Below are 12,062 nucleotides of genomic sequence, written 5' to 3'. Positions count from 1 at the left end.
GGCGGCGGCTCCGGCGGGTCCGTCCTGCCGCGCTCCCTGCGTGCGGAAAGCGTGCCCTGCCGCCCCCGGCCGCCGGGGAGGGAGCCCCGCCGCTGCCGGAGCGTGGCGGTGAGCGCCGCGCTACTCCCCTGGGGGAGTTCTGAGCCGCTTTGTGGCTTTTCTTGTCCGGGTGCTTTTTGGGGTCGTTCTCAGCTACTTCAGGGCTGTTGCGAATCTTTCCTTAACTTCCACTCGCGTTAATCCTTCCTCTAGCTAAGGGAATAGTCGAGGCGATTATGTAAGCCTAGGTGAGGTATAATAGCACCTAAGTTATTTTTTAGCTGAAACTTCTGAAGTAAAGAAATAGCGGTTTTGCTCTTCTCTGAAGAGGGTCAGGAAGACATGGGCTGCACTACTGCAGGATTTGGGTATTCTGCTTCAAGGTGTGTGGAATGTTGTTTAAGCGACAGTGGGCATCAGCAGTTTGCCTTTGAGAATTCCTAACTTTCCTCAAAGTCTCTGCAAAACGAAGTTAGCCCCAGCTGTCTCTGCTGTTTCTCATCGTTCTTCTCAGCTAACAAAAGAGGAGGGGAAATGCCCAGAAGGAGGGGAATTAAAGTGTATGAGGCCCCTTCTTTCAAGAGTGTTTCTTACATATGAACTCTGTACCAGTGGCAATTACAGTTCTGATGTTAAACAGCAGGAAGCAAATGTCTATTGTAGGTGTAGCTTTTGAAGATGAATTCTACAAGCACTAACCACATAATTACACTTAAGTTATTTGACAAATCCTATGATGCAGCATGTCTTGGGCTGTTAGCTCCCAAACTCAAGACGAGCTGTCGTGCCGAAGAGGCGTGGTAAGTGGTCTCAAGAATGGCAGTAAGTAGTCAGATGTGTAATGACTATTCATGAGAAACTTAATGGCAGTATTTACATACTGTCATTATAATGACCTTATAATAAATTTTGAGGATTTATTGTGGGTTTTTTTAGAACCAGAAGTTTGGGAATGGCTATCTTAAGTCATGCAAGCCCCTGACTTTACCTCCCCATTCTAGTGGGAAATGTTAAGCTCAACCGTGAATTGCAAGTTATTACTGTTTATTACATTGTTTGGTGCTGACTTGTCACGTGTTTCTACTACTACCTCTATATTTCTGCAGAATTGTGTAGACTGTCTTGGGGGGGCTGGGGGCGTGTGTGGTGCCATCCTTACTTTTTCATCTGATCGTCCTTTTTCTCTCTTCTCTTCAGACCCTTTCCTGACTCCAGTGACTTCCCTCACCTGCTGATCTCTTTAGTTTGTGCTCGCATCTCCTTCCAGAGTTGTCATCTTCGTCCTTTGCTGTTCTGTTTCTTCTCGCAATAAGAACGTGATATAATCTTTTGTAAGATTAAGCAAGATCAGCTTGCTTCTGAACTGTTGTCTCTTCTGCTCATTCTAGTATCATTGGCTGCATTGTCTGGTGTTAGTTTTCTTTCCTCTGGTTCCATTTTTGAGGTGTCCTTTGTATATCAGTGCAAATACACATACTTTCTGGAATTAGCATTCTTCTGTTGAAAGTCAGTGGATTCCCTAGTCTTTGTTTGCCTTGTTTGCTGTCTGACATGGCAATGATGTTCTTGGGTGACTTTGATTGTTTTCTCCTCATTCTTAAACACATCAGTCTGTTAATTTTTCCAGTACTGTAGGTGAATGTTTTATTTTCTTGTACCCAGGTATTTTCATTTGAATATATAAAGTGACTATTTTGGTGCTGATAATTCTTTGATCTTCTGTTTCATATTAGTCGTCTTTTGTTTGAAGTATTTGATAACTAAGTGTTCATGTTCACAAACTAAGCGTGGTTAAAACAAAGTTCTTAATATTCCTTAATCTTGGTTGATCTCTACAACAGTGCTGTCTCAATCACACTTCACTGTGAGGTGTGAAGCTAATTATTCTTTGACACATAGTAGACACAAGTACCTAGAAAGAGGTTTCAGTCATTCTTGCAGATTGGTTTTGCTTAGCGTGTTTGAACAATAGCTTTTCTTGTCTGTTCATGCAAGTGAAACTTGCTTAGACTCTTTACCTGTTTGATTACTGCAACAAACCTCCTGGCCTTGGAAAGTGCTTTTGTTCTGCCTGTGTCCTTTCATCTTACTAATGCAAAGCTCTTTTAACCTGTTGCTTTTACCATGGCACCCCTTTGTTTCAATTAATTAATTGTTTTTTCCTTTTCCAACAGTGTATTAGTTATCTTTACCTTCTAGATTCTGATGTCTCTCTTGGTCTATTGTCTGTCTTAAATCACCACTGAGATGTCAATACTGCCTCCAAGTAACCATTCTACCAATGTCCTTTAAGCCTTCAAAATATTTTAATGGATGATCTTTCTGTGATGCATTTCTTCAGAACTACAAGTGTTCCCTCTAATGTTCTCATAACCACTTAATTTTCTTCATTCTAATTGTTCCGTGAATTTTTTCTATTCACTTGTCTTTCCTTTTTCTCTAGTGAGTTGGTGAAACTGTATACCTACCTCTTTGTAGTGGTTTGATGGCAAGCTGTATTTTGGCAGAAGGTTGTTGGATTAAGGGGGTCCTCTGCTGCAGAGAAGGGGGGTGAAGGATGAGGTGGTCCAAGTGCCACTTTCGAGAGAAGTTTGTACTGTGAAGTTTCCTAGGAAAAGGTCCTGGTCTTGGCATTGCCACTCATCTTGAGAGATTAGCTGGTAAGTGTGGAGCTAATGAAGAGGAGGAGAGAGTACCTTCTCCCAACTGTGTGAAGTTTGATTGATTTTTGTCACAAAGATTGAGTGACATTGTGATAAAGGCTGTGGGGACTGGTATTTTGAGAAGTTTGATTATTGAAAACCAGGATTTTGGAATAGTAGGCACAATTGTTATTGTTACTGTTGTATAAAGTAGTTACTGAATGGTGTTAGAAATTTTACCTGAAATCTTTGGTATTATGTTCTTTGTTGGTATGCTAGCTGGATCACGTCTTAAAACTGACACCTCACACGTGGTAGTGAAGTATCATGGAGAACTAGACAACTTCCTGTCAAGCATATATTCACATAAATCTGCATGCTTTTCTCATTAATTTGCTGTTAATATACAAGCAGTAATTTGTTTGTATAAAACTTGCTGCTGAAGCTGCTCCTTAGATGATAGGATCTCCTTGTGTTGAGAATGAATTACTTTATCATTTTTCAGTCAAAAGGTACAAGTTTTTCTCAGGGCTAAAATTTATGGCTTTCTTCACATTCCCCTTTCAGGAGGTGCGTGCACAGCCTGTGTTGGCAAACTCTCTCCTTAGACACCAAACACAATTTATTTTACTTTTTGAAATTGCTAAGCATACAGTTTGTGATCGTAACAAGCTTACTGTGTGTAACTGCCTTAAATGTACAGAAGATGAGAGAATCGAAGCGGTTCCTCAAAAAGTATCATTCCTTTGCCAGACTTGTATGATGCTGACACTGCTTCTGTGCTGTTTCTGGTTTTTTTTGTTTGTTTGTTTTGTGTTTTGTTTTTTTCTCTCCCCCTGACTGTATAATTCTACTTGCCTTATGGTAACTTTCAGAGAGAGGAAGGTCTGTTGTTACTTTGAGGGGAAAAGCTGGCATGGACCAATGTCCCTGACATTTGTAGACCCTATAAACAAGATCTTTTTTCCGATGGTGATTTACTTCAGATAAACTAGTGGACGCAAAGTTAGGCTGAGTGATTTGGTTTGTTGTTTTTTGATTTTTTTTTTTGAGATGTCCTAATAATTCACACCCAAATGCCATAAAGTACTACTTAATTTACAAGAGAGAACTAAATACTTTAACAATTTTTTTCAATACTTTTTGGAGTTCTTTATAAATATTTTATCTACATTGCAAAGTAGTTGGGCTGCCTCATGGTTTTCTTCTTCCTGTCATGTGAAAATAAGCTACTTTTTCCATTTCTGACTTGTAACATTTGCTTTATGTGAAGTACCTGAGCTGAAATAGTAAAATTACCTAATACAGAGGGCAATTTATTTCTATTAATGCCACAAGGGCTTGGGAAATGAAAACATGTGCTCTGCAAATGTAAAAGGTTTGTGCTTTAAATATGGCGTATGGAATTTTTATTTCATCTTAAATATGTAAAAGGCATTCTACCTTCCCATGCCAGCTGTGGAAGTACTGTCTGGAAGTAGCCTGCTTACTCATACTCTTGGAGACAGAAAAATAAAGGGTTTGAAGGTGAATGAGTACATCAGATGTTTTGTCATAAAAAGCAACTTATCAAAGTTTTGAAATGGAAGTTAAGTATCTTTTTTTCCAATGTCATTTATAGTCACCATGACACCACTTGTGAAGTCTGGCTATAAATGAGCCAGTCATACTTCATGTCAGAAAGTACAAGAAACATGATTGGACTTTGCTTGCAGGATCTTTTTGGAGATTAGCTGTTGGTATGGTAGCTTGCTTATTGCTTTCGGTCTATTCGTGGCTATTGGAAGAGAAGAGTCTTACTTTATTATCAACACCTTTAGAATTGTATAATGCTGCAAATTGCCTGTATCTCTTAATATGTTTTTTAAGCATGATTATTCTGCTCTTTATAACTTAAATAGTATTAAGGTGAAAAAAACATTTTTGCAGCCTGAGCTGTTCAAATAAGCATAATTAAGCTTAACTTTGAACTTAAATTTTTCTTGACCCTCAGATAAACCTTTCACAGGCAATAAATTACCACTGAATATTTTTGGTGAGTTAACAACCTGATTGCTGTTCTCCTTTTTAAGGCTCTTTCATTGTTCACAGGTATGATCTACTTTTTTCTCTCAGGTGATGTATTATAACAAGTTAAAGTCAGAGCAGTTGTTCTCAACTTGTATGCCTTCAGTGTTGAAGGTTGCTTCTTCAAATCTAAGCAAGGACTCGCTTGCCTGGAAGTTTGTCAGTTGTTTTTTTTTCTGCCTCTCATAGGTTTCCACATAGTCAGGCACTATTGCACTTTAAATGTAATTTGGAGTAAATTTTAAAAGAAAATATTTGAAATGGTGTAGTTCTTGGCTTTAAAAATAGATTCACTGCGTACTAAACTTGCTACGGTGGTCCGGTGAGGGCTTGAGAGTTGTTTTCATGACATGGGGCCTGGGTTTCTTCTAAAATCTAAAGATTACTTGAGTTGCCAGGATGGCTGGTGATCTGGGTTGCCTGACCTGTAAGGAGAGGCTGAAGGAACTGAGCTTGTTCAGCCTAGAGAAGAGGAAGCTTGAGAGGCACATTTGGAACTTTCCAGGGTCTATGAGGAGGTTATTAAAAAGGCAGAGCCAGGCTCATCACAGTGGTGTATGTTGGAAGGACAAAAGACAAAAGGTGAGAGGTGGAACAAGATGTTCAGACTGGATATAGGGAAAAAATTGGGGGTTGGTTATTTTTTTCACTATAAGGACAGTCAAGGAGTAGAAGAGATTACCCTGGGAGGCTGCTCAGCCTCCATCCTTCGAAGTTAAGACCAGACTGGATAACCTGATTAACCTGGTCTGACTTCATAGCTGACCTTACTTGGAGCAGGAGGTTGGACTAGAGACCTCCTGCGGTCCCTTCTAACCTCAATTATCCTGTACTCTTATGGTCGAGACACAATGGTCTCGGTGGCAGAGGAGAAGAATGCTTTCTTGGCCTTTGTCACTGCTTTGCCATGGGATTTACTCTGTGAGCCTGGTAACTATACAGGGAAACATACCTCTATAGCATACCAGGGTTGTTTTTTTCCCCCATTTTGTGCAGTATTACCTTGTCTTCTCTTCATTTATGTGGCCTTCAAATGTGGATTCAAAAGGGACATGGTTTTTGCATCCGTGCACTCAAAATACCAGTTGGATTTTTCAATAATGGGTCATTTCATGCTGCGGTGAAGGTTTAAAATTGTGTGTTGCAAAAATAACTATTGTGGCCGCCAGAGGTGCCACCAACTGCTATGGTTACGTTGGTGTGAAGGGGGGGAGAGGTAAAACAAAGCCGTGTTTTGTCCAGTTGCAGAAAACATGGTTGACATCACAGAATTTGGTACAGCTACAAATGGTCATGTATCTGAGTTAAAAATCTCACATTACAATATGACTTGAAGACAATATCTCTGCCTGAGCCATTGAGATAATATTTTTTGTTTCTGTGGTTTGGTTTCTAAGGCTTGTGAAGCAAGCTGAGTAGGCTTAATAGTACATACATTTTTCTGACAGCAGGTAGGGCATATATAGATAGTTAATGACTCAACAGTGAAATATGCTAAAGGAATTTAGCCTGTGAAAGCCAGCTCTTGAGGTTTTTGTAATTATTCACGCAGGTTGAAATGTCTGAGACTTATGAATAAACTGCAGGAAGATTAGGGACTTACTGTCTCAGTAAATATGATAGTAATTACTGAAGGTCTGCTTTCCTTCTTACACGCGTGGGCTTTCTCAGAACACCTTTACTGAGACTGACTTGTTTAGAAAATTGACACTGTTTCTGCATCTCCAGCTCGTTGTTTTGCCTTGTTTCTGTCTGTTTATCTGGAGAAAAACCAAGTCTGTTTCACAATTTTTGAGAACTATATACTGTGTCTATTCATCTCTCAGGTGAAGGAGAAGATGTATTATTTTACATGTATTGTACCTGAAGTTTGAAGGTTGGGGTAGGTTTTTTTGTTGTTGTTGTTTCCTTTCCTTTACCCTGCTTTATTTTTCCTTTAACTTCATGACAGTTCTGTGGACCTAATAGATCCATTTTTCTGTAGGTCATCCTTCACACACCTAGGATGGTGGGATGGAAACAGGCTCGCTAAGTGAGAACATGACTGTCTACCTCTGATCTTGGCTAGTACAAATGACAGTGTAATTCTTATTTTCGAGTAGCACTTAATAGACTGACATGTTCACCATGTGGGAAAAAACCCCAATAACTATGTAACTATGCATTTCTGTATCACAAAAATAAAACCTGTTGTGGTGGTTCTTCAGTTGATAGGAAAACATGGTTTGTGTATGTGCTTTCATAGGAAAAACTTTAAATACTAGAGAGCTTTTTATCTGGTACATAAATGCATTTGAAAAACATAACTAGGAATCAGAACTGAAAGCTGAAGCCAGACATTTGAATGGGAAATTTGGCACTGGAGTTTTTTATGAGGTAATGGATGATCAGGGGCAATAATACTTTGCTTTTAATGTCTTCAATAATTGATGTTTTTGAAAATGTTTCCCCAAAACAATAAGGCTCAGAAAAATATGCAGTGTTTAATGAAGGTGGTCAGATTCGGTGATCTAGTGATCCCTTCTTGCCTCGGGCTAGAATTAGGGACACATTTCCAGCATTGTGGTCTTGTTGCAGACTTTGGAGAAGACGTGGTGAACAAATGTTTCCCTGTAAAGAACGTGCCTGACTAAGCACTGGTATAGTTGGTAGCCATGGGTGTCTGCTGTCTTGTCACTGTTCCTGCCAGATGCCATCATGTTGGTTGGTCTCACAGCCGGCAAGAGTAGTAGGAGATTCCTAGATCTTGAGTGCTGGAGGACTGTGTTCCTTCAGTGGATAGAAACTCTCAGCTGTTGTACAAGAGTGTTTTCTTTTCCACCTTGACTAACAGGACTGGTCATAGTTTGTTTTACTAGCTTCTTTTCCCAGTCTCATTTGCCATAGCTGGACACAATCTCGAATATTTTTTTTTTCCACTCAGTTTTCTTCTTTGGTTCTTCCATCCAATGATTTATTTTTTTTTCTGTGAGCTTTCTGCTGTTCCTGGCATCCCTGTTCTTTTTTTTGCTGAATACTCAGTTTTCCATCACCAGATTCCATCTCCTATTTTGTCCTGTTCCTTTGCATCAACTTCTTTGGCTTCCCATTCTAGTCTTTTGCCAGCCATCCCATGTTTCCTCTGCACTTTGCATTGTTCTTGGATCTGTTTTGTGGTTTTTCTTAATTGTTTGCTTTCTACTCTCTCAGTACTTCAGTCCTTTCTTAAGCACTAAATAGACAAGTAGTTCTTTTCTATTTGGTCCTCTTTGGTAACTGTGGAATTTGGTACAGGAGTCTCTTGTATGTTGTGCATTACACAATGAAGTCCTGCTTTTGAACAGATCTCCAAAAGGGAAAAAGACTAATACAACATTTTATTGACTGGTTTGGCAGTCTTGGATAAAAGTGGTTTGGTAGAATGCATGCTACTTGTTGCTGTAATTACAGCATTAATGAATAGTGAAGTGTACCAAACAAGGTATAAAGAAATTAACATCACTTTGAAGTAAAGGGTTAAAAGCTTGGACCCTACATGAGCGGAGCCTCTGACAAGCAGGTTATACTGAGGCCAAGGGAATCAAAAGGGATCTCTGGCTTGTTTCAATAAACTGGTTTTTGGCACAGGTATAGCAGTTAAGTTTTTGTTGGTGACCTTCGTTAGTTAGTAGATTATTTTTCATTTTTGAAATAGATTGTCTGCATTGTTCTCATTAATGAGCGTTTCTAAGATTCAGCAGTATTTGATGGATAGAACTTAGAAAAAGGGAAAGAAGAGCAGGAAAAATGCTGAAGTAAGGAGCTTTATTTTATGATTATTTTACCTTTTGTAGAGTAAGTTACGCTAGTCTTGCAAAATCAGTCTTGCAGTGGTCTTGCAGGGTTATCCCTCTGAGTTAGACCCACAGAAGAGTGGAAAGAGGCTTTTCCACCCTCACAAATAAATGCACAGAGCTCTTGGAATAATTTTAATAATTTTTACATATTTGTCAGGTAAAGTTTCACTTTTTCAGCTAAACTGATCTAATAGCTAGCAATTCCCAAATGGACAATCTCATCCCCTTTTCCTTACATGCTGACCCAAGTGCTTTACTGATGCTGCAACTGATTTATGGAGGATTTTGTGATGCTGTCTTTTTTTTTTTTGAGCAAAGTAATTCTTCTTGATGAGTTTTTTTTTGTGGTAGCCTTTCAAGTTCTAAAAGTTATAACATTTTGATTTTATTAAATGTCTAGTCTTGTTTGTAAGATTGAATAATTGCAAAGGTAGAACTTTTGCAAAGAAATTAGCCAAAACACAGCTCTCCCTGAATCCCATTGTTTCACAGCAGTCTCAGTCTCAAGACAGACTTAAATGTTGTACTCATCTTTAGCCCTATAAACATATAGGAGGGTTGCTGACTGCGTAGTCTATGTGCAGTTTCTCTTCAAATATAACTCGTGCGCAAGGTGTACCAGTTTAAGCTCTCAGGAAAGCTCACTTCTGCTTTATTCCCCCTCCCCCTATTTTTTTTGGTCATTGAGGTAGTTTTGAGGTCATTAAGGACAATGGAAAGCATACATTCATTCTAGAAATTCATTCTGTTCTTGATGACTAAGTGTTGATGTGCTTATTTAGAAAATAGTGTCCCGCTAATATTTGAATCGGAACTTCAAGTAGAAAGCAGATGTGCTCTTAAATTATGCAGAAAGACTGGTCCCTCTGTAATAATATGCATGGAATATTTGGTTTAAATTGTAGACCTGCAAATGTTGAAGATTTAGGCTTTTTCTAAAGGTTTCAATGATAATGAAATAGAAGTATAATCAAGTATCAGGGTTAGGTGACCTTCAAGAAAGGAGTATGTGGGCATGTACAGCAAAACTCCCTTTACATTAATGCATTACTATGGGGAAGGAAAAGCCTTTGCCAGCAAAACTTACATTCATATGTTATTATGAACTTATGAACATGTGTTCATAAAGTAAATTACTGCAGCAAAGGGCCTTTTCCTCCTGATATATCTAAGTACGGTAAAAGTACTGGTTTGAAATAAAGAGATCTGGAGGGAAAAGACAAATAGCTTTCAGATATCAGTTGTATTGTTGTTCTTAAAACACTCATTTTTCCTTTTGAAGATCAAGTTCTTTATAATTATAATGTTGCCTTGAACCAGTGGAAACAATTTGTGTAACTGAGATTTAACTGATTTAGGGATTCATTTTGGTAAAAGCATCATGGAACATAACATTTTCATATTAGTCAATAATGAATGTGGTTGGAAAAAAACCAATGATTTCTTTTTTTACAGAAAAGCCTGCCATTGCTCCACCTGTCTTTGTATTTCAGAAGGATAAAGCACAGAAGGTAAGGAGATGTTGACATGTTTTTTGTTTGTTTGTTTTGTTCTGTAGCCCTGAATCATTCCATGGTGAGCAACTGTTTGTCTATATTGTTTTGAAGTTGAAGGTGGATAATGGAGCATTAACATAATTAATGGGCATAGAGTGAAGAGGTACTGGAGGGCTAAAAGTGGGAAGATGTATGGTGGTGGCATGAAATGGGTAGCTCTTCAGACAGAAGATGGACCATGTCTGGCAGAAAAAGTATCTTCAGAACTGTATCTTGAAAGGAACAGGTGGCAAAGGAGTGCTGACAGTTGCAGTTGCATGAGAAAACTCTGTTATCGCAAAAAGAAATGTTATGGTTAAGACAAAGCAAAGAAAAGCATGGTCTAGATTATTGCTTTTCACCTTAGTATATTTAAATGTATCTCATTTCTTTAGTTAGTAAGCTGTGAAGTGTCTAATTACCTTGGAAAAAGGTAATCCTGTTCCCTCCCTGTCCCTCTACCCCTGCCATGTGTTCCTGTCCCCTGCCTTTGGGTCTGTGGTAGCGGTTATACAGTGTTGAGGTAAGTTGGAGCTGTGCTGTAATCTGCTGGAAGGTGTTCCATGGGTGAGGTTGTGTTGTACCAAGAGGCTTTGATACAACTCATCCTGTGGCTGCAGAAGGAGTAGAGCTCAGGAGAGAAATGAGAGCTGAAGGAAGGAGCAGGACCTTCCCTTTAACAGAAGTTGCTATTAAATTGAAAGAGATTTAATGGAAAACCATGGCCATGTGGACCAAGTGCAGTATAGTTTGCATTCCTTTTCACTTTGAAAGTGGTATACAAAATGCTATGGTGTAATGCTAGGGTGTAGTTTTCCTTACTTTTTTTTTCCAAACAGTAAGCCTTCCAGTTTCTTATATCGTAAAAAATATTTTTGGTAAAAGAAATTGATAAGAATCCCAATATATCGTGGTATTTAATTCTGCCTGATTAATAGTAAAAGCTGTTAACATTTGGAAAACAAAAATCATGGTTACCCTTGTTTCAGCTGAAGCCTGTGGGAATCAAGAGAAGTGTACTCATGTACACATAATTAAGTTTTTGTTGAATCACTGGATTGTTATATTATCTGTGCAATCAGAAAATCTTCTCAAATGTTTGAATAGAAATACTGAAGCATTTTGCAGTTGGTAGCTTGCTTTGGTTTGGAACAAGTATGACTTGAACTTTCTCATGGATTTTGTAGGCATATTCCTCAGCAGGAGCTTGAAATCTTTTGCAGCTTGGAAAGGATTTAAATCTGCCATTCTTCTAATATTAGCTAATCAAATATATCTCGGAGTAAATACTTTTGAGATGTTCCTTCCAATTACATTTTTTACAGTGACCGTTTACATGTACTTTGGAACAAAGGGAGGGCTAGTATTTGTGCTATCAGTTTGGATCACACTGTTTCCGTTTAGGAAACAGCTCCCAATCACCTGCTGTTGCTTAGACTGTTCCTGAAGTCCCTTCTGAGTTGCACTATGGTGAGTTTTCTCCCCAGGTGTCCTTTAACCTGGCAGTGCTTCCACAGTTTGGAAGCAGTGATCCCAGGCAGAGCAACATGTCCTGTGTCCTTTCTTTGCTGGCCTGGTCCTTCAGTGCTAAGCTGGCAGGTCTCAAGTTCCTTCATGTTGTACCTTCTGCTTCTGCACAGAGTGCATACCTGCAGTGGCCTGCATACAGTGCATGCCTTCAGTGTTAGGCTGTGCAAGCTCCTATGTTGGGCTGTGGGACAAATCTGTTGCACTCTGGTATGTCTCAAGAAAATATTTGTTAAAAATCTTAACTAAAGGCTTAATGGTTTTTTGGGCTGGCAGAGAGGATCCAGAGTTCCAGGAAGAGGGATCTGTGATTTAGTCTTCCCAACTGCTTCTGATGATGCTGAGGACTATGGTGATGTTGAGTAGTTATCTGTGTGCAGGACAGCCTCTGCCAAGGCACAGCCAGAAAGCCTGACAGGTGGGGTGGAGGGACTGTG

The 12,062-nt window shown here is 39.2% G+C and overlaps 1 protein-coding gene across 4 annotated transcripts in view; it reads left to right on the top strand.

Moving 5' to 3' along the window:
* Positions 1-12,062, top strand: part of RANBP3 (RAN binding protein 3) — a 47,397-nt gene that overhangs the window by 466 nt on the left and 34,869 nt on the right. For all 4 annotated transcript variants that reach the window (XM_010580635.1, XM_010580619.1, XM_010580628.1 and 1 more), the window contains exon 2: positions 10,019-10,074. In XM_010580635.1, coding sequence (XP_010578937.1) covers positions 10,019-10,074 — 56 coding nt within the window. The remainder of the gene's footprint in view (positions 1-10,018; positions 10,075-12,062) is intronic.

The sequence above is a fragment of the Haliaeetus leucocephalus genome, unplaced genomic scaffold (genome assembly GCF_000737465.1).
Source record: "Haliaeetus leucocephalus isolate CR32 unplaced genomic scaffold, Haliaeetus_leucocephalus-4.0 Scaffold76, whole genome shotgun sequence".
Classification (NCBI taxonomy): domain Eukaryota; kingdom Metazoa; phylum Chordata; class Aves; order Accipitriformes; family Accipitridae; genus Haliaeetus; species Haliaeetus leucocephalus.
This window is presented reverse-complemented; position numbering and strand designations above follow the sequence as displayed.